The 21,125-nt window shown below is 43.1% G+C and overlaps 1 protein-coding gene across 8 annotated transcripts in view; it reads right to left on the reverse strand.

Annotated features, from left to right (window-relative positions):
* The window catches only part of col4a5 (collagen, type IV, alpha 5 (Alport syndrome)), a 251,079-nt gene that overhangs the window by 142,235 nt on the left and 87,719 nt on the right, over nucleotides 1-21,125 (reverse strand). For all 8 annotated transcript variants that reach the window (XM_043705032.1, XM_043705031.1, XM_043705036.1 and 5 more), the window contains 6 exons: nucleotides 13,573-13,632; nucleotides 10,262-10,351; nucleotides 8,096-8,140; nucleotides 6,009-6,053; nucleotides 4,076-4,138; nucleotides 3,932-3,985 (listed from right to left, as the gene is read on the reverse strand). In XM_043705032.1, coding sequence (XP_043560967.1) covers nucleotides 3,932-3,985; nucleotides 4,076-4,138; nucleotides 6,009-6,053; nucleotides 8,096-8,140; nucleotides 10,262-10,351; nucleotides 13,573-13,632 — 357 coding nt within the window. The remainder of the gene's footprint in view (nucleotides 1-3,931; nucleotides 3,986-4,075; nucleotides 4,139-6,008; nucleotides 6,054-8,095; nucleotides 8,141-10,261; nucleotides 10,352-13,572; nucleotides 13,633-21,125) is intronic.

The raw sequence follows: 21,125 nt of genomic DNA on the forward strand, positions 1-21,125 counted from the left end.
AAAATAACTAAGAAAGAAGTCTGTTTATCACAAATAAATAAAGAAACGTTTGGGCTGCACTTATTGCAGGTGACAGGAGATACCTCCAAACAAGCTGGAAACAGGGTCTAGGAATGCTGAGCTGAGCCAATCATATATACATACTTCATAAAAATCTTCATGCCATGGTTGAGATGGGCAGATAACTACTGCTCCCACTGAATTAATTCAAAGTCACTCCACCTCTGCTCCCAAAGTTGTCACAGGATTCATTTTCACACTGCATTCACAAAAGTAAGCTGGAAAATCACCCAGCTGTTCAATTATTGACTGTGTCCTTCCAATTTGGAATTGTTTCTGGAGGAGGCACTATCTATCTAATGTTGGGTTGATGAACAATGATCGCAATGGAGGAGTACGGAACAATCTCGATTATCCGAATGAGACGGGCCGGGAGTATTTGGTTCAGATAACTGATGGTTCAGATAACTGATCTGATCATAAGCAAAGGAAGCATTTACGGGACCCTGAGATCTTGTTTGGATAATCTGACATTCGGATAATTGATGTTTGGCTAACTGAGGTTGTTCTGTAATTTCAATCAAATAAGGATCGCAGAAAAAAATAAATTTACTGTTAAAGCATGAGTTTCTCCCCCTTTGGAATGTCAGCAACATGTCATCTTTCCAAACACAATAGACATTGCCATGTAACAATCATTATATGGGGGCACTAACTCATGACACTATGCATGATGAAGGTTCCTATGATTATCCTTAGTAAGTGGAGTAAGGTACTGGGCTGTTTGGCTGATTGTGATCACAAAAAAATACGTTCTGGTCTAGCTAGTGAGTCTGTTGAAGTGAACAAGATCTAGGCCTGGACTTTTCAATACAAAGGTGGTCTTGAGGTAGTGTAGATTGAAGTTGCACATCACTAACAACTCTGATATAGAGTCAGAGACTACAGTTTGGCAAACACGTTCCAAGTGTATTGAGGAAAATCTAAAACACAGTAAAGAGATTTACGATGTTTGTTAGAAGAAGGTTGTGCACAGGGATGCATCATAAAGGACTGGAACCTATACTGTTTTCCATCTGAAATAACTGCACAGAGGCTGGTATCCTGTCACCAAGTCACCCTTCACTTGCTTGGCCAGCCAGCACAGAAGTCAGTTCCTGAACTGATCCAACAGCAGCAGCAGCAGTTACACACTGACTGTGACCCAGCCAGGACAGAGTCAGTTCCCTAATACTGAGGAGATTCTAACTCTGTTAGTTATATATTTGTTTTTCTGAGGGAACTCTAAATCTCCTGGTTATATATTTTTTCCCTACCCCCACTAACGCTGAACTGTGGTAGTGCTTATATTTTCCCCAGCACCCATGTTGTGTGTGTTCAGGTGTCAGACACTGTGAAAGACACAAGGTGCACAAATCTTTATTCAATTTCCACCACCAGGAAGAAAGGAAACACCCGAGTGGCCAGTGACAAGCAGTGCCCTTCTCAGAGGGCAGTGCTGCGTGATCAAACAGTGAAGGGGAGGGCAGGGATTAAATCAAAATAGAGCCTCTCCTGGTTTTATACATATTTTTTCTTCTACTCTTTTTTGTTTTTTTCTTTTTTGCTTATTTTTTCCCAGAACCCATGTTGTATGTGTACAGTGTGAGACACAGTGAAAGACACAAGGTGCATGAATCTTTATTCAGTTTCCACCACCAGGAAGCAAAGAAACACCCGAGTGGCCAGTGACAAGCAGTGCCCTTCACATCAAAGGGCAATGTTGTGTGATCAAACAGTGTAGGGGAGGGCAGGGATTAAATCAAAATAGAGTCTCTCCTGGTTATATTGGTCAGCCAGGGCTTTCCTGATTATCCCAGGTTAACAACCATAATCAATGACCTCGTGTTCAATGATGTCAACCTGGTTCCTATCTCTATAAGAAACTGAACTGGACCAGCCATGTTTGTATTGTGGCTACAAAGGCAGGTCATAGGTTAGGAAATCTATAGTGAGTAACTCATCTGATGGTCCCCAGTGATTGTCCACCATCTACAAGGCACAAGTTTGGAGTGCGACATTCAAGCAGCTGTTGAGGACAAAACAAGCCATTTGACCAGTATCCCATCCACAACCTTCAACACTCGCTTCCTCCACCTCCAACATAGTGGCAGCAGCAGTGTGTCCTGACTACAAGGTATACTGCAGTAACTCATTGATACTCCTAAAAAGCACCTTCCAAACTTGAGACCTCTGCTACCTAGAGCATCAGAGCAACCAATGCATGAGAACACCACCATGTACTAGTTCTTCTTGTCACAAAGCTGGTCTTTATTTCTAAAAACTGTTCCTTTTCTCAAGGATACGGTGTCCTTGGTATTTTTCAGAGGGGTCATAAAACAGACCAGGCTCTGAATCGACTGATTTAGTATAGAGATGATAAGGGTATTCTGAGGCCTTTTCATTTATACATAAACAGGTGAGACTTTAGACCAAAGCCTTTATGTTTTAGAAGTGATCTGTATAATGAAAGGAGAGTGGTCAGTCTAAAAGCTGAAGTCTTGTTTGAGTTAGTTCAACAGTGGGCTGTGTGGAAACAGGCTGCTAGATTCTCTCTTTTTCTGCCCTTCTAACTTCAACCTGTAAGCCTCTGTTTTAGTTTTACTCTGTGTTTAAGGGATTTGTTTATTGAGACTGTTGTGTATTTTCGGAACAGCATAATTAAGACTAGTTTGGATAGACTGAGTTCTGTTGGTATTCTGTTCTTTATGTTTCATTCTATAATGAATACATTTTTGTCTGTTTTAAAACCTGGTAGTCAACCTGGCTAACTTACTCTGGGTAATTTTCACTGTACACTTACCAAAACAAAATGCAAAGCTACCTGCTTAAGAATGTTTCAGTGGTCTGCTCTAGGCCATAACACTCTCCCAGTTACAAACCATCCTGGCATGGATCTCACTGTTCATCCTCTGATGCTGGGTCCAAGATCTGGAATTCCCTCCTAACAGTACAGTGGGTGTTCCTACATCCCAAGGCCTGTAGTAGTTTAAGAAGATAGTTCACCAGCACCCAGCCCAGGGCAATTAACAATGGGTAATAAACACTGACCAAGCTAGGGCAATTAGGGATAGGTAGTAAACATTACCAACTAGGGCAATTATTGGTAGGTAATAAACACTACCAAGCTAGGGCAATTAGGGATGGGTTATAGACACTGACCAAGCCCGTGACACCCAAATTTCTTGAGCAAAATAAAAACTTTGACAGAGACATCATCAGAATGAAACTGATTTTTGATGACAATATCAAATTAGGAAAAAGAGCAGCGACTAAAGGAGAATGTAGGAGGTTAGAAGACAGAGTTTAACAGAGCAGGTGTGGAGATAGCTGATACGAACATAAGAGAGAAGGAGGAGCAGACCCTTCTGTCTTTAAAGTTCTGCCAGAAATGGAGCTGTGTTTCCTACTCCTCACCCCCTAAATAAAAGCAGCCAGCAAATTATACCTAAAGGGAACACCATCTAAGACACATTGACTTGACTGGATTTAAATTGGTCAATAGTTTCCCTTATTATTCCTAAGTATTGGTAAATCCCTTCAGCTGGGAATAAGGGAACAGCTGCAGGAATATCATGCTGAGGTCTACAGTAATCAAAAAAGCTGAAACAAGATTCACTGGAATATGATATCAAAAAAGATTGAGAGATTTTCACTGAGACACGGTTGGTTAAAGGGAACCCAGTCAAGGTTTTCAGTATCTATGTCCCTCAGCACTTTGAAGCTTTGGATCAACTTGCTGTTTTAGATCAATATTTCCTATTCTCTGGGATAAACAGGATCGAAGTTAGGACCACCAGCCACCTTAAGCTGAATGCAGTAAAACAAACACATCAGAGTCCGTGTGCAGTTATCTTATTTAACAGCGCAGATGATGTTTGGATTCACTTACTAGACGACCCTGTGCCCCAGGATGGCCAGGACCACCTGGAAATCCTCGTTCGCCCTGTGCAACAGAAATAAAAATCCACAGGCATTAGAAAATGTTTAAAAATCTGAAATGAGAAATGGCTAAAATAACTTGAAAAGAACGTACCTTCGTTCCATTACAACCTGGGATGCCTGGAGGACCCGGAGGACCATCCTGACCTGGTAACCCCTGGAAAATAAAATGGAAAATAAATAAATGATATGTTACTCGTGGCTAATTAAAAAAAAGGGGCAGTGTGTGCAGAAAAAAAAGGAAAGGACTACTTTTCCAGACAAGATCACATGTTTTATTCAATGTTTTCCACTCAGGAATGGCATGGCAAGAAAATGAACAATGTCAGTTGGGCCCTATGGGGCAAAAGCACCAGTGAGGAAATAAGCTGCCTGAAATGCTTATTTGTGTTTGCATGAGGCTATCCCAGACTGAAAAACCTCAGTTTACTTCATTCTTTTACAGGGCGTGCACACTGCTGGCCCATTGGCTGCCCATAGTGCTTTGAGGGCAGTTAAGAGTCAACGACCTTGCTGTGGGCTTGGAGTCACAAATAGACCAGACCGGGTAAAGACAGCAGATTGCTTCCCTCGAGGGCATGAGTAAACATGACAAAGCTGATGACAATCCATGATGGTCTCATGGTCACTTTTGCTGAAACTATTTTTCTTTCTTTTTTTTCTGATTTATTAAGAGAATTTCACTTTTTAGAAGTTTTGGGCCAGAGTTTCTTGCCCATCCCTAGTAGCCCTTGAGAAGGTAGTCCTTAGCTAGCTTTTTGAACTGCTGTTACTGAGGGAGTTCTAAGATTTTGAGACCACACCCCGTCCAACAGTGAAGGAATGCCAATACAATTCCAAGTCAGGATGCCTTGGAGGAAACCATTCCAGGCATGATTCATCTGTGTTTCAGCTCCTTCACCTTTCCAGGTGGTGGAGGTCACAGTGGGATTCCTGTAGTGGGATTTGAACCCTGGGATTAACTTTGGTATCTGGATGACTAGTTCCATGACTTTAACACTATGCCCACCGTCTCCCCGAAAATATCTGATATTTTTTGATGTACATGGGCTCTTTTCAAGTAACTGCAATCATTGGGCTAATCTCTTGATTTTTGCATTGCTGATTTTGAGAAACTAAATGAAAGGGACAAATATCATCCGTGTTACTATTCAATTGGGAAATGCATGCTTGCATTGTCAGGTGAGAAGTCTTTCGGTAAAGCCGCCATTTGATACTGAGTCACACAGTTCACAAAACAGAACAAATACAAGTAAAATGGCTCCATCATTTTGCTGTGAAAAGGAAGCCAAATTTGCTACTGCAAACATTTGAAGCAAACTTTGGACATTTACATTTAAAAGGCATCTGAATAGCAAAGGTTTAGAGGAATATGGACCAAATACTGCAAATAGGACTATATTAATTTAGAATGTCTGGTCGGGCATGGAAGAATTGGACCAAAGGGTCTGTTTCCATCCTGTACAACTCCATGACTCTGAGTGGTGGGATATATGTAGCCCAACTCTTAGTTTCCTTTTGCTGTTACTCCCATATTTCCCATGTGAAACCTAAGTGATGGTCCCAGATTCATCATCCTGCACAGTGCCAGAATTAAACAGAATCAGTTGGACAGTATGTGAACCTGAATAGGGTGGACCAAATCTGCCGACAAAAAAACAAATCAGACGATAGCTGTATGGATGGAAAACCAAAGATCTATCAGACCCTACAGCTTTGAGGTCCCAGTAAACATGAGATGAAACAGTGCAGCAAGTCTTCAGTTCACCATATTCAACGGGGGAGGAATTAAAAGTACACCTGGTCCTGAGGAGGCACAGAAAAGGATGTGGAGGGAGCTATGAGCAAACCAATATCCTGCCCTGTTACATTTTCTGAAAAGTTTTTATTTCATTAAATTGGATCTTAAGGCCAATTAAAAAAAAATTAAAACATTCTCATCAGATATCATTACTTTTAAAATCAATGAGGAAAGCACACAGTGAGACATTTCAAAAACTTTCAAGAAAGGTTGCTTTCATACTTACTGGAACACCAGGGGTTCCGGGAAAGCCTGGAAGACCTGGAGGTCCCTGTCAAACCATGAAACAAAGGTCAAGTGAACAGGATAAACATACGCCAGGATCATTTTGATAACCAGCTCATGAAGAGTCAACAAATGAACAGTTGTAAACGAGTCACTTGGTTACACGGTGCAGCATCCCCTCTAAACAGATGAAGATATGACCTTCACCTTGTAGTGCCCTCAGTGATGACATCACTGCCAGTGCAGCCATATTCCTGACACATGCTTAGCTTTCAAATTGTGGGCACAGCCCCTCTAACTCTCAAAGGGAGAGCCATATTAACTCAATATATCCATTCACAGTGGGTAGTGCTAGCTGAGACCAACATTTCACACAGAGGGGGGGAAGCTATAAGAGCCCAACTTAGTCCATTGACAGATGGGGTACTCCTAGTTCGCACTATTATTTAATAAAAGACAAGTATCAAGATTACACAAATCAATCACCAAAGGACAACTCAAAGGACACAACGGTACATTCACAAAGAGGGCATGTCAGAGAAGACAGCAACTCATTTACTAAAGGTTAGGTCCAGTGTACATAACATCCATACGTGGGAAGGCAGAGTACTTATCCAGACATACAGAACATACCAGGCCTTCACCAGCTTTGTAAATATCAAAGTCAATGTTCTCTCTTCAGGACGCTGACCTCTGTGTCATCACTCTGACCTTCCATTCCCCACCCATCCGATCGTGTAGAGAAAAGAGACTCTCCCAACATGCCGTCACTGAACTGCACTGTTTCAAATTTCCATGGAGGTCAGAGAGTCACTGACTCTTGGCCTCTGTCTGACAGGTCAGCTGGAGTGAGAAATTCAGTCTGGTTTTATCTATCCATGAGTGACAAGCAATTTAAACAGCTCTAGCCTCATTCCACTGTAAAACACAACTGATGACTGTGCAATGAAGCCTGCACCATCGTGGATGTTCTGTGGTATTTTCTGTGACATGGTACAATGTTTATGTGAGAATTACATACGGCTTAGTGAGTTTTGAGAAGATTTGTAGCTCAGGTTGAGGTTTTAGATATAGGTTTGCGTGCTGAGCTGTAAGGTTCATTTCCAGACGTTTCATTACCTTACTAGGTAACATCTTCAACGGACCTCATGCAAAGCAATGCTGAAAATTCCTGCTTTCTATTTATATGTTTGGGTTTCTTTGGGTTGGAGATGTCATTTCCCGTGGTGATGTTATTTCCTTGGTGAAGTCACTTCCTGTTCCTTTTCTCAGGGGGTGATAGGTGGAGTCTAACTCGATGTGTTTGTTGATAGAGTTCTGGTTAGAATGGCATGCTTCTAGGAATTCTCGTGCATGTCTTTGTTTGGCTTGTCCTTAGGATGGATGTGTTGTCCTTCCTCATCCGTATGTGAGGATACTAGTGAGAAGGGGGTCATGTCTTTTTGTGGCTAGTTTGTGGCTAACCTACATCCATTACATAGGGCGTGTAACACCAGTGAGGCAGCTGGATGGTAACATGTTAAACTTACAGTAAAGCACAGGATGTTGTGGAGCCACTACAATATGCCAACAGGCAAGTGGCAAATCCTAATGCCCATTTCAAAACCTTTCTCACACTAAGAATCTTTCAAGTGGAATAGGAATTACACCCTTTCCTAAACAGAATGTATTGCATGATTACTGTGTGGTTGAGCTTCACAAAAGCTGCTGGCTTTGTGCTGGCTCCATTCTAACATAGCTGATGTGGGCATTGCATCTTTTCTACAGGGGCTGAGTGCTTACACACAACAGGATAGACACTTGTCAGTGTACACACATGGTATTGAAGAGGTTTGGCGCAGTAGTAGTAAAGTCCTATGGGCCTGAAGGTCAATTCAATCCCCTCCCATCATGAAATTGTGTGATAAAATGTCCAAAGTCATGGGTTAAAGAACCTTTTACTTTCCAAATAACAGCTGGTATAGTAACACTGGAACTGTGCGACTGTCGATCACCTCCCACATTTCCTAACTGTGGTAAACCTTGATGTCAAAGTGTTTAATTTGGCACCACCTGTGGGTCAGCCTCTCCCAGGTCTCTGTCACTTACTCTTATTCCTTTAGGTCCTGAAAACCCAGGTGGTCCAGTGTCACCCTGAAACAAAAAGAGAAAATTGAAACATTCCTTGGTCCACAGATTGAAGGAATAACATGCCTCATGCCTTTAGGAGATCCAGGCAGGAATCAGGCCTGGCAGCCTACCGCCAATTGGAATCTAGTGCAGGCAGCCCACCACCAGTCAGATTCAAGGCCTAGCAGCTAACTGCCAATCAGACTCCAGCCCAATGACAATCAGAATCCCAGCCTGGCAGCCTACTGCCAATCAGAATCCAGGCCTGGCAGCCTGTTGCCAATCAGAATCCAGGCTTGGCAGCCTGCTGCCAATCAGCTGATGACATGACATGGACTCTTAGATGAAGAATGGCTAAAGGTATGGGAGTCAGATGGCTACCAGGACCTGTGGGAAACAAACATCTGCGCTCCACTCCCCCTCCCAGTTCAAAAGACGATCAGAAAAAAAACAAGATTATCAGTTCAAATAACACCCGTCCCTGAGTTAAAAACATTTTAAGAACAAAAATCACAACTTCATTCATTCCCAGTGGTGTTCATTTGGTTGTACCTGAAATAATTCTACAGAGGCCAGTATCCATCACCAAGTTACCCTTTAGTCACATGTGGGGAGTCCCTGACACTGATCCTGCTTCCTCAGAGCCAGCTCTCAGAATGAACAGAACCCCAAACACCTTTTTTTCCCCCTTTTTTTGTCTTTTTTTAACAGTGAAGAACAACAAGTGTGCAAATCTTTTTTTTATATTCCACCACCAGCAAGGAAGGAAACACCAGAGTGGCCAATGACAAGCAGTGCCCTTCTTGAGAGACAGCAATGCTGCGTGACCAAAAAAAGTAAATGGGAGGGCAGGGATTAAATCAGAATAGAGTTGAAGGGGGAAACACTCCTGTTCTTTTTTTTTAAGGCAGCTCTCAGAGTGAACAGAAACACTCCTGTTTATTTAGTTTTTTTTTAAACCCCCACACTAACACCTAACTGCGGTAGTGCTTATTTTTCCCCCAGCACCCATGGTCTGTGTGTGCAGGTGTGAGACACAGTGAGAGACGCAAGGTGCATGAATCTTTATTCAGTTTCCACTACCAGGAAGGAAGGAAACACCCGAGTGGCCAGTGACAAGCAGTGCCCTTCACATCAAAGGGCAATGCTGTGTGATCAAACAGTGAAGGGGAGGGCAGGGATTAAATCAAAATAGAGTTGGAGGGGGAAACACTCCTGTTCTTATCTGTCAGCCAAGGCTCCCTGATTGGACCAGGTTAACAACCCCAATTAGGGAACTCATATTCCAGGAGGTCCACCTGGCTGACCACATTACAATCACTACAATACCAGACTCTTATGTACCCATTAAACCCTTGTGACATTGAATGATCACACTAAGGTTGTGAGACAGAAAAACATCAAGCAACTCAAATACTTTCAGGAACTGGAACTTTCGAAAGTGAACTAACATAATGAGCAAAGGCTAGGCTTTCGATTAAACCTTTCATGTCAGGAATATTGGGAAAGCTGTTAGAAGGATGTAGGTGAAAACTCAATTTGCTATTGCATAAGTAACGAGAGAGTGCATATTGATGTATGCTGTGGTACCAAATATTGGTGTCCTATGGTGAGGGTGGAGCGTTGACTATTATAAATAAAACAATTGATGCCACAAAGTGGGATTTGCAACCCTTGAAGAGCACGATAACAAAAATACAAATCACAAATAAAATGTACAAATTAAAATTAACATTCCACTTCGGTTGGAGTACTTATACACTGCAGCACCCCCAAGGCACTCACTGGTCAGATGTGGACGTAACACCAAATGGGAGCAGGCAGGCAGGCAGTGCAATCATCCCCTCTCTGCCTGATAAATCCTCTTTTCTACTATTGTATTATAACCAAATTAAACTACGCTATGGTGAAAGCCCCCTGGTGAGCACTGCAAGGTTATATTCAGAGGATGCTTCAATTAAACTATTATTATGGGTTCTGGGGGGAAATGATGATGCACTCCAGCCCCTGTGGTGCCCACCAAACTAACAGTGTGTCGTAAAACTAACCTCAGTTGGAGATTTGAATTTGATTTTTAAAACAGAATTAGCCTCAAGCACTGCCCAGAGTGAGCTGAGAGTGCGACCGTATATTCCTTCCTCCTACCTTAAGGCCTCTTGGTCCCGGTGGCCCCTCTGGCCCTGGGAAACCAGGTAAACCCATGTGGCCCTCCAGTCCTGGCAGACCCCTCGCACCCTGTAAGGAGAAATACCATGAAGTTCACATTTGGCCATTGGTTTCATACTGCATACTGAAACACACTCCTTCAATCACACAAGGAAACGCCTGTTATTATTTGGTTCATTATGCCCTCTATTGTTTGGAACTAACTCCAATTTCTGACTGCATTCCACCGAAACAGCAGAGCGCGGGCAATTGATGAGCGGCTTGTTCACGGGGACTGACGGCAGTGGCACATTTGGACAAGTTGGAGTTACCATCGGTTGTTGCAATGTGCTGCTGCGTGACCTCATTCCAATTCAGTGCACAGTTCCCCTCTGTAGGAGAGAGCTGTGCGGAAGAGGGGGAATCCAGGAATTCTGACTGTACACACAGCTTTATGTCTGGATATGAAATCTCCGGTGGGAGATAGGTGCAGTGGGATGAAAGTTAAAAATCACACAACACCAGGTTATAGTCCAACAGGTTTAATTGGAAGCACACTAGCTTTCGGAGCGACGCTCCTTCATCAGGTGATAGTGGAGGGTTCGATCGTAACACAGAATTTAAAGTCTCCTTTAAGCTACTCTTCACCTGGTTGCTAAGAGACAGCAGGTAGCCATGACAACAGCCTGCTGAGCCTTCTCCCACCAAGGCAGTGACGATGACTGAGAATTCAGCTAGGGAGTGGAAGAGGACGCAAAGTGTTCTAAGGAATATGTGCTTCACTCTACCAAGATGTCCCAGACAAACAGTGGGGTACAAACCTCCCTCGGGATTTAGAAAAACAAGCACTTCTGCCAGAATTACTCTTCCAATCACTTCGAAAGACTTCCAGTCTTCATTAACTTTCATTCATTGTCCATCTGGGACTGGTAGAAAGTGAGGACTGCAGATGCTAGAGATCAGAGCTGAAAAATGTGTTGCTGGAAAAGCGCAGCAGGTCAGGCAGCATCAAAGGAGCAGGAGAATCGACGTTTCGGCATTAGCCCTTCTGCAGGAAAGCCCTTCCTGAAGAAGGGCTAATGCCCGAAATGTCGATTCTCCTGCTCCTTGAATGCTGCCTGACCTGCTGCGCTTTTCCAGCAATACATTTTTCATCTGGGACTGGTGATGAGCAGCTGAGGTTGGTGAATGATTCAGTAGTAGTGAAGTCATGGAAACGTCACGTGAAGTTGTGTTATGCAGAGGGAAGTCAGGGCCACTTGATATTGAGGGAGAGGTTCAGAGAGGAGGAGAGGGCACTGAGATCACCAAAGTCATTCAGTACTAAGGCTGAGAAAAGGAGGGCGAGGGAAAATTTCATGCTGGGGTTGGGAAGATTTTCAACCCGAGGCCACAGGATGGGCTAAGGTGGAGTTATTGAAGGTGGATCAGAGTTTGGGGAGAGACCAGTGTGTTTCTTTAACCAATCAGGTCAATGTTACCCATTTGGGCAGGGCAGGTGGTGGAACGTGCAGCCAGATGGACATGAGACAACATGACCACGCAAAGTGGTTTCATCTTTATTGGGAGATTACTGCCACATGAGTGCCATCTGGTGGAATATGTCTGCACTGCACTGTATTGGAGCCTCTGAGGGTTCAGACGGTCTGTAAAAACACAACACTCAAGGCCTGTACGATTTTACAAACACCATAAGATATTACCAAGCAGCAAGTAATATTGCGAGAGAGGCAGATGACTGCATTAAGCCCAGGGATGAGTCAGTTTGTCAGCAAGTTGGCTATCCTGCTAAGTTTCTGCTCTTGTGATTCATTGCTGATACACACATGTTGGGCTGAAGGGCCTCCTCTATACCATGATAGTTCTGTGATTCTGTGACTTTCTGGGGCAGACATGGTGGCAAAGCAGCACAGGTTGAAGTTTAACGAAGTAAAACTGGTGACAACAGGTACTGCGAACAAGGAAATGCCAGGCACCTTCTCAAAGAGATGGAAGAGGAGACTTTGTCATATGACCAGGAAGCACTTGGCCATTGCCACTGTAGCTTGAACCCCAGTGCAGGCTGAACTTATAGCAGGTAGTGAAAAAAGAGTGATCTTCTCAGGATGCATGGTCCTGATTAACTCTCTGTGCTGGACATTGTCTCAAATGGCCTGACCATATCTCGCTTTTCAACCAACACAAAGAATGGCCACTTCTGAGGGACTGAGGAACTGTCAGTGTGGAATGAGAGGGGCAGGGGAAGCATTCTAAATGAACACTGCTTCATGAGCGAGAGAATCTCAAGGAAGCATCAGGTACTTTATGGTGAAAATGTGCAAAAACGTAGCATCCTGCAGTCTGAGAACGGAAAACTATTAGAACAGCAGAACTGTCCGTGGTCTTACACGCAGGAAGGTAAGTATATTTAAATCAAATTCAAGCCTGCACTTGTAGTGAGAGGCTCATTTCAATTAATCCACTCCTTAAAACTCACACTCCACTGATTACTAGCTCCCTATTTTTATACACCCAATTGGCACCCAATATACCCATAGCCTGCCAATGACAACATGGGTGATTTACTGGTGGCAATTATTAGATGAAAACATGCCACAGGTGATTGAGGGAAAAAACAATCATTTAGCTGTGTAACGGATAGAAAAAGGGCCCCTGTGGTGTTGTAGTAGTCCCTACCTATGAGCCAGGAGGCCTGAGTTCAAATCCCACTTGGTTCAGGTGTGTGTAATAACATGGCTGAATGGGTTGATTAGAAAATACCTGTTGCTGTCACCTGTTCCCACATTCTGTCAGGTCTCAGGCATTCCTTCAGATACATTTGACGATAACACCCTGTTGTACTGATTCACAATGAAGGGGAATCTTCCTCTGGTCCCATGCCAATTCTGACAGAGCTGCCCAAGGGAATGCTCCACCTGGTGGGCAAAGCCTGTGTCTGCAAGTTCAGGACAAAACTGACTTTGGAAGGTATTCAACTACTCAATTAGAAAGACATTTGGACAATATATGAAGGAAAGAAGAGAGAGGTGACTGTGACCCAGAATTAGCTGGCATTATGATAGTGAGGTCAAGTTTACTGTGACTTTCACAACATTACAATGTTTTGTCTGGAAGAAGCTTAACCATAGGATACTAATGTGTTCATTCAATATTGCGTCTTGATTGTCCCTTTCCATTATACATTCAGTGGGGGCTGCTTTTCTGAAGAGGTGGATGCTTCAGGTCAGTGAAAAGTGGTGCACTGTTTTCCTGGGAAGAGCCTCCAAACTCACTTTACTTACCTCCCCAGGAACAGGGTTTTAGAAACCTACCTTTTCACCTTTCACTCCACTGCAGTCGCAACCTGAGGCTGGCGCACACCCATGACAAGCCTGAAAAAGATAAATAATAGGTTTTTTAATGACCAGAACTACAGAATGCAAAAAAGCTGTCATCTCAATTCAAACAATTCTGTTGATGTGAGGAGTGAGCATCATCATTCATTGATACAAACTGTTAACCAGCTCCTATTGAACAGATCAGAAAACCTGTATGCACCTGCTAGTTAGATTTCCTTGCTAATGCTGGAATGTTTTGACTTTGGTAAGTACTGTACCTGTCAGAGATTCCCTTTGTTATGACCCACTTGGGAAAGTGTTCTGCTTCTCAAGCCTCATTACTTGCAGAGCCACTTCAAATGTTATTGATTCAAATGAAGCTTGCAGATATCCCTATTTCCCTCTGTTGTAATTAACAGAATCACTCACCAGCTCCCTGTACTTAACAAGAACCACTTTTTGTTATAAATAAGCACATTCTAATCATAAGTAAACTGCTATGAACCATCAAAAGAGTCATAGAGTTATGCCGGACAGAAACAGACCCTTCAGTCCAGTGAGTCCATACCAAACATAATCCCAAACCAAACTGGTCCCACCTGCCTGTGCTTGGCCCACACCCCTCCAAACATGTCTTCTTCATGTAATTACACAAATGTCTTTTAAACTGCACCCACATCCACTACTTCCTCTGAGAGTTCATTCCACACATGAACCACTTTCTGTATTAAAAAAAACTGCCCTCAGGTCTTTTTAAAATCTTTACCTTCTCACCTCTAAAATATGCCCCCTAGTCTTGAAATCCCTCATGCTCGGGAAAAGATACTTGCCATTCATTTTATCTATACTCCTCATGATTTTATAAATCTCGATAAGGTCCCCTCTCAATCTTCTAGTGAAAGAAGTCCTAGCCTTTCCAATCTCTCCTTCTGATTGAACCCTCCATTCCATTCAACACATGATCCTACTGAGACGCTGTACATATACATACAGACAGACACAAACAAAAAAAACACTGGTTTTATGGGTGGAGAAAAAAATTGAGAAACACAGTTCAATATCACCAGTCCACAGGGCTCATTTACATGTTCCTTCTGAATTGCTGGGACTTATTGTTTTGCAATGTCCTTTTCTCTTAGCTCTTTCAGTTTTTTGCACAAAGTAGAGGGTGATTGACACATTGTTAAGAAGACATTTGGTGTGTTAGCTTTTATTGGTAGAGGGATGGGGTTTCGGAGCCATGAGGTCATGTTGCAGCTGTACAAAACTCTGGTGCGGCCGCACTTGTAGTACTGCGTACAGTTCTGGTCACTGCATCACAGGAAGGATGTGGAAGCTTTGGAAATGGTTCAGAGGAGATTTACTAGGATGTTGCCTGGTATGGAAGGAAGGTCTTACGAGGAAAGGCTGAGGGACTTGAGGCTGTTTTCATTGGAGAGAAGAGGTGATTTAATTGTGACATATAAGATAATCAGTGGGTTAGATAGGGTGGAAAGTGAGAGCCTTTTTCCTTAAATGGTGGTGGGCAGCATGAGGGGATATAGCTTTAAATTGAAGGATGATAGATAAAGGACAGATGTCAGAGGTAGTTTCTTTACTCAGAGAGTACTAGGGGCGTGGAAGGCACTGCCTGCAACAGTTGTAGACTCGCCAACATGAAGGGCATTTAAATGGTCATTGGATAATCATATGGATGAAAATGGAATAGCGTAAGATAGATGGGCTTCAGATTGGTTTCAGAGGTTAGTGCAACATCGATGGCCGAAAGGCCTGTACTGCGCTATAATGTTCTATGTTCTGTATTAACTACAAAGTTCATTAGCTACTGGTTAAGGACAACAGCTTACAGCAACTGGTAGGAAGAAAATTTAACATCCTTCAGGCTTCAGGTATTTTTACTTCAGAGAGAGACATAACCTACCATCCAAATAGTCCGAAGGCTTCTCACTCTATCTTTCATACCCACACGCTGTCTGTTACGCAGGAACCAATCAAGGAATTGTCATCAGGCTGGTGACTATGGGGTCTACAACTGGTCACAATTGCATAAACCAATCAGCTACTTGTTGCAGGACAAATAATTCTCTGCACACACCCCTCTCTGCCTTGCTGCCTACAAACATCTCTCCGTACAGCTTGACGAAAGCAGTACCCACACACAATGAACTTTAGTAACTGATTTTGAAAAGTTCAGCATTTTCATCCACAATCCTGGTTTTTAAAATAGTCTTTTTTTTTTCCATTTTCGTCCACCATCAAAGAATACAGCAAGTAAACGATATGGTCTCGTTGCAATCACTACAATGTCCATCTTATAGGTGGACATCCAGGCAATAAATGTTTAAATGCAAAAAATGTTTTAACATAAAAGCTGAGTACATGAAAGAATCTAAATATTAGTTTGTGTTCTACCCCTGATTCTCGCTCCTCCTCTCACAAAGCTGATGCTTCATTGCAAGCCACTGGTGCCAAGGTACAAGCACCCTCAGGTACCAAGGGGTCTGAGTTTCATTGCTGAGCCTGGCAGAGAGCTCGAGGGAAGCAAGGCAGCAACACTGATTTAGCCTTTGCTCAGTTTTAATGTTTATACAATATCAGCCACTCAGATCACTGGAGCTCAACTGCAAGTTACAAACAAGCAAAAAGACTGGCAATTATACAGCACCTTTCACTACCTCACATTGTCCTGAAACACCTTCCAGCCAATGAACTGGTTTATGGCCAATGACTTTTGGATTGTAAACTGCAGCAAGCAATTTGCACACAGCAAGCTCCCTCCCAAAGTGAGATTGACTAGATACTGTGTTTGTGTGATATTACAGTCGAGGGACCAATGTTGCCTGCGACACCAGAGAGAACACCTTTTCTTTGAAATGCTGCAACTATTTAACATCAAGAAACAAATGGGCCCTCATTTTATTATCTCATCTGAAAGACAGAGCCTCTGTTGCTGTGACACTTGGTTAGCGCTGCACTGGAGTGCCAGCCTAGACTGTGTACTCAAGTCGCGAGAGTGGGACTTGAACCTAGAGCTTCTTGGTTCAGAGGTGATGGTGCTAACCAAGGAACTTATTACTGGCTTTCAGAGGGATGTTATTCATGCCCCCCGACACATTAACAGCACAAAGGTGGAATGAATGGAGAGTGTCAAGCTTCTGGGAGTGGCCATCCACAGGTTTCTTGGACTCTTCAGGTGGACGGATTGGTTACAAAGGCCCAACAATGTCTCTTCTTCCTCAGGTAGCTGAGGAAATTTGGCATGACGGTGAATATCCTTGCCAATTTTTATAGTTGTGCCATCGAGAGCATTCTGTCTGGATGTATCATTATCTGGTACGGCAACTGTACCATTCGAGATCAGAGACAGTTACAGAGAGTGGTGAACTCTGCCTGGACAATCACAAAGGCCAATCTCCCATCTATAGAATCCATCTACCAGGCCCATTGTCAAGGAAAGGCCGCCAGCATTCTCAAAGATCCATCCCACCCTGGCAATGTTTTTCTACAACCTCTACATCGGGGAGAAGGTACAGAAGCCTGAATGCACACACCACCTGGTTTCGAAACAGTTTCTACCCTACTGTTGTTAGAATACTGAATGGACTCACAAACTCTTAACATTTAACTGTACCTGTGTTTTTGCTTTGTCGCTGTTTACCTATTATTTACTATCTATGCTACTTAACTCTGTGATCTGCCTGTATTGCTCGCAAGCCAAAGCTTTTCACTGTGCCTCGGTACACGTGACAATAAATTCAATTCAATTCAATTCAATTCACTGGAGCATCAGAGGCTGAGGGGTGATCTTACAGAGGTTTACAAAATCATGAGGGGCATGGATAGGATAAATAGACAAAGTCTCTTCCCTGGGGTGGGGGAGTCCAGAACTGGCAAGCATAGGTTTAGGGTGAGAGGGGAAAGATATAAAAGAGATCTGAGGGGCAACGTTTTCACGCAGAGGGTGGTACGTGTATGGAATGAGCTGCCAGAGGAAGTGGTGGAGGCTGGTACAATTGCAACATTTAAAAGGCATCTGGATGGGTATATAAATAGGAAGGGTTTGGAGGGATATGGGTCGGTTGCTGGCAGGTGAGACCAGATTGGGTTGGGATATCTAGTCGGCATGGACGAGTTGGACTGAAGGGTTTGTTTCCATGCTGTACAGCTCTATGACTCTAATTAACACTACCCTTGCCTCCCATGGCATAGCAACAGATAAGGAAGAACACTGGGTGGGACTGGTTAATAATTATGGACTGTGGATGGATCTGGGATCAGCAAGCTGAGTCAGCCACTGTCCAACCGCACAGTGGAATTACGCACTGTCTTGTCAAATCAGTGATTTAGCAAATCAGAGAACAAGGAGGATCATGACTGATACCAACCTCAACTCCACATCGCGTTTCATCCCCATATTCCTCAATGCCCTTAAAGCCCTAAAGTTTATGGCGCCTCTCCTTGAATATACTCAAAACTAAGCACACACAACTCTTTCAGCTCGAGAATTCTAAAGATTCTTTGCCCTCTGAGGAAGAGAATTCTACTCATCTCAGTCCTAAATGGCCACCCCTTATCCTTTGACCCCTAATTCTAAACTCTCCAGCCTGGAAATAGTTTCCTGGCCTTGACTCTTATCACACTGTTGTATGTTTCAATGAGATCACTTCTCCAGAAGGGGTAGGAGCAGAATTAGACCACTCAGTCCATGAAGTTTGCTCCACCTTTCGATCCTGGACGATAAACTTTCCTTCCTTCTCTAAACTCCGGAGTAGAGAGCCCAAACAATTCAGCCTCTCTCCAAATCTCAGTCATCTCATTCCAGGAATTAACTTTGCAAATCTTTGCTGCATTCTGTTTGGATAAGGACACCAAAATTGCATGTAATATTCAAGATGTAGCCTCACCAAAGCTCAAAATAACTGCAGCAAGATCTCCTTACCATTATACCACAATCTGACAAGTTAATGCTTCTTCAAAAGACATGGATATCTCTGCAGCATCCTTACAATCTCCTCACGGCCTACTTGTTATCATTAGCAAACTTGGACACATAAAATGGGCCCCATCATCAAAGTCATGGATTATCGATTGTGAACAGCCAATGATCTTCACAACTCTGCACTGCTTAATGTGATCTACTAATTCCTGCTCTGTTGTCTTTCCATTAACAATCCTCAAATATTACCTTCAATCCCATGAACAAACCTGGTCATCAATGCCTTCTGAAAATTAAATTACACTACATCCTCTACTCATTAAACCTTTAAAAACCTTAAGGGGTGTGTCAAGGAAGATGTTGTCAGTGCCAGTTACATTGTGTTGATTAGAAAGGGATGAATTAGGATTGAAAGTTTAATGAAATGTCTTGCTTTCATTTCCCCAGTTATTCTCACTGATGAAGGAGGAGGATGTAGACAATTGCACCACCCAGTGGACGGAGGATTGATTGAAAAGTTCTTTCATGAATGGACACCACACAACAATCAACAGACAGGAGTGTTCCCTCCCAGTTGGAGAACACTTCAGCGGTCCAGGACATTCAACCTTGGATCTTTGGGTGATCATCCTCCAACACGGACTTAAGGACGTGCAACAGCGAAAAGTGGCCGAGTAGAGGCTGATAGCCAAGTTTGGTGCCAGTGGGGATGGCCTCAACTGGGACCTTGGGTTCATGTCACACTACAGGTGACCCCATTGCACTGTACACACACACAGACAGACACAGACACATAGACACTCAAACACACACAGAGACTCCTACACACACACATACACTCATACAGACACACACACACTCTCCTACAGACCCATACACTCACTCTCTCATACGCTCACACATACACTCCCACACCAACACACACACCCTCTCACAGACTTATACACCTTTACACTCACACTCACACACATACACACACTCTCTCACAGACACTCATAATCCCCCCCCACATGCACACATACACATATACGTTTGTGTGGTGAATTTGTACTTGCAGAATTACATTTTACTTTGCTCAAAAACTGCGTGAATCCATGTAAGATTCCGTAAATCCATTTCTTAGATTAGAATCAGTCTGACCATTGTGGCACAGACAGTCTCACACAGGGAAGCGCACACCTTAAATGCATTATCTGGGCCGACATGACACCAATTGTTAAAGTTCACTTGAGAATGTAACGTTTAAATGTTCTGTGATTTACATATGAAAGAACTGAAACCAACATGCTCACTCTAAAAGATGAGACTTAACAAACAATCCAGGTCTTTTTCAATCTACAATTTCAGTTACATCACACTGTAAACATTTGCTATAAATTCTGTGTCTTACGATCTTATGCTCCACAACCACCTGATGAAGGAGCAGCGCTCCGAAAGCTAATGCTTCCAAATAAACCTGTTGGACTATAACCTGTTGTTGTGTGATTTTTAACTTTCTCATCAAAGTGTTCCTATGGGCAGCCTTGTGTGGCAGTTTATTCAGAGACACCCCTGTCTGGATGAATAGCGGTCACACATCGCTTGGTCATCATATCCTGGAGTATGACTTGAACTTGGAATTTCTCAGAGGCAGAGATGCAATCCATTGTACAACAAGATCTCCCTCACCGCAGATATATTACCAATTAATCGAAATGATGGATCATTGACAATGGAGCTCTTAGCTAATGTCAGAGCAGCACAACAGTTCGTGGTGTACCTGGAGTGCACCACCATTACCACCATAACGAACCTAATAGTCATGGTGTTGCCTGGATTCAGTCACAGGCTCAGAGATAAACAGGTAGCATGTTAACCCAGTGGTCCAGTGCTTTGGTCAAACGTAATCAACATTTTAAATCAACATCTAAAAGATTAGTCACTTTAAGCTCTATCTCACAAATGCTTTGCTGTCAATGCAGTGTAGATTTGACATTTATCTTTGCAACTTATACCACCCGGTGGTCACAAGTTGAAGTGCAACATGACAACACTATCAGAAATGGGTGAACAACCTTAGCTTCTAATTCCAGTGTATAATATGTCAGACAACTGTTGTCCATGGTGATTTCAGGCAAAACTAATGTTTTCTATCCTGACAGAAGACACGCACCTTTCTGTCTCTCTCACTTCCACTCCAAGATATCCTGGCACCAACCAAGTGTCATGTATTTGGGCTTATCTATCAGGTTAATGGGACGTATTACCTTTTACCTAGGTTAATGGGGCCGACAACTTTGCTATTTCAAAAGGTCAAGAATCGCAAGCATATCTTCTGCTGTTTATTCTTTCATGGGATAGGCAGCATTCGTTGCCTATCTTAAATTGCTCTTGAGAAGGGGGAATGAGCCACCTTCTTCAGAGGCTTTTTCCCATGATGAAAAGGTCAACTGCAACAGGGCACAGGTGCAAGGTGAGAGGGGGAAGGTTTAGAGGAGAAATGCAGAGAAATGTTTTTCACAAAGATGGTAGGTGCCTGGAATGCCAGTGGAGGCAGGCACATTAACAATGTTTAAGGTGTATCTTGATAAACAGGTGAACGGAAGGTGACCAGAGGGATAGATACTGCGCA

The sequence above is a fragment of the Chiloscyllium plagiosum genome, chromosome 15, assembly GCF_004010195.1.
Source record: "Chiloscyllium plagiosum isolate BGI_BamShark_2017 chromosome 15, ASM401019v2, whole genome shotgun sequence".
Lineage (NCBI taxonomy): Eukaryota > Metazoa > Chordata > Chondrichthyes > Orectolobiformes > Hemiscylliidae > Chiloscyllium > Chiloscyllium plagiosum.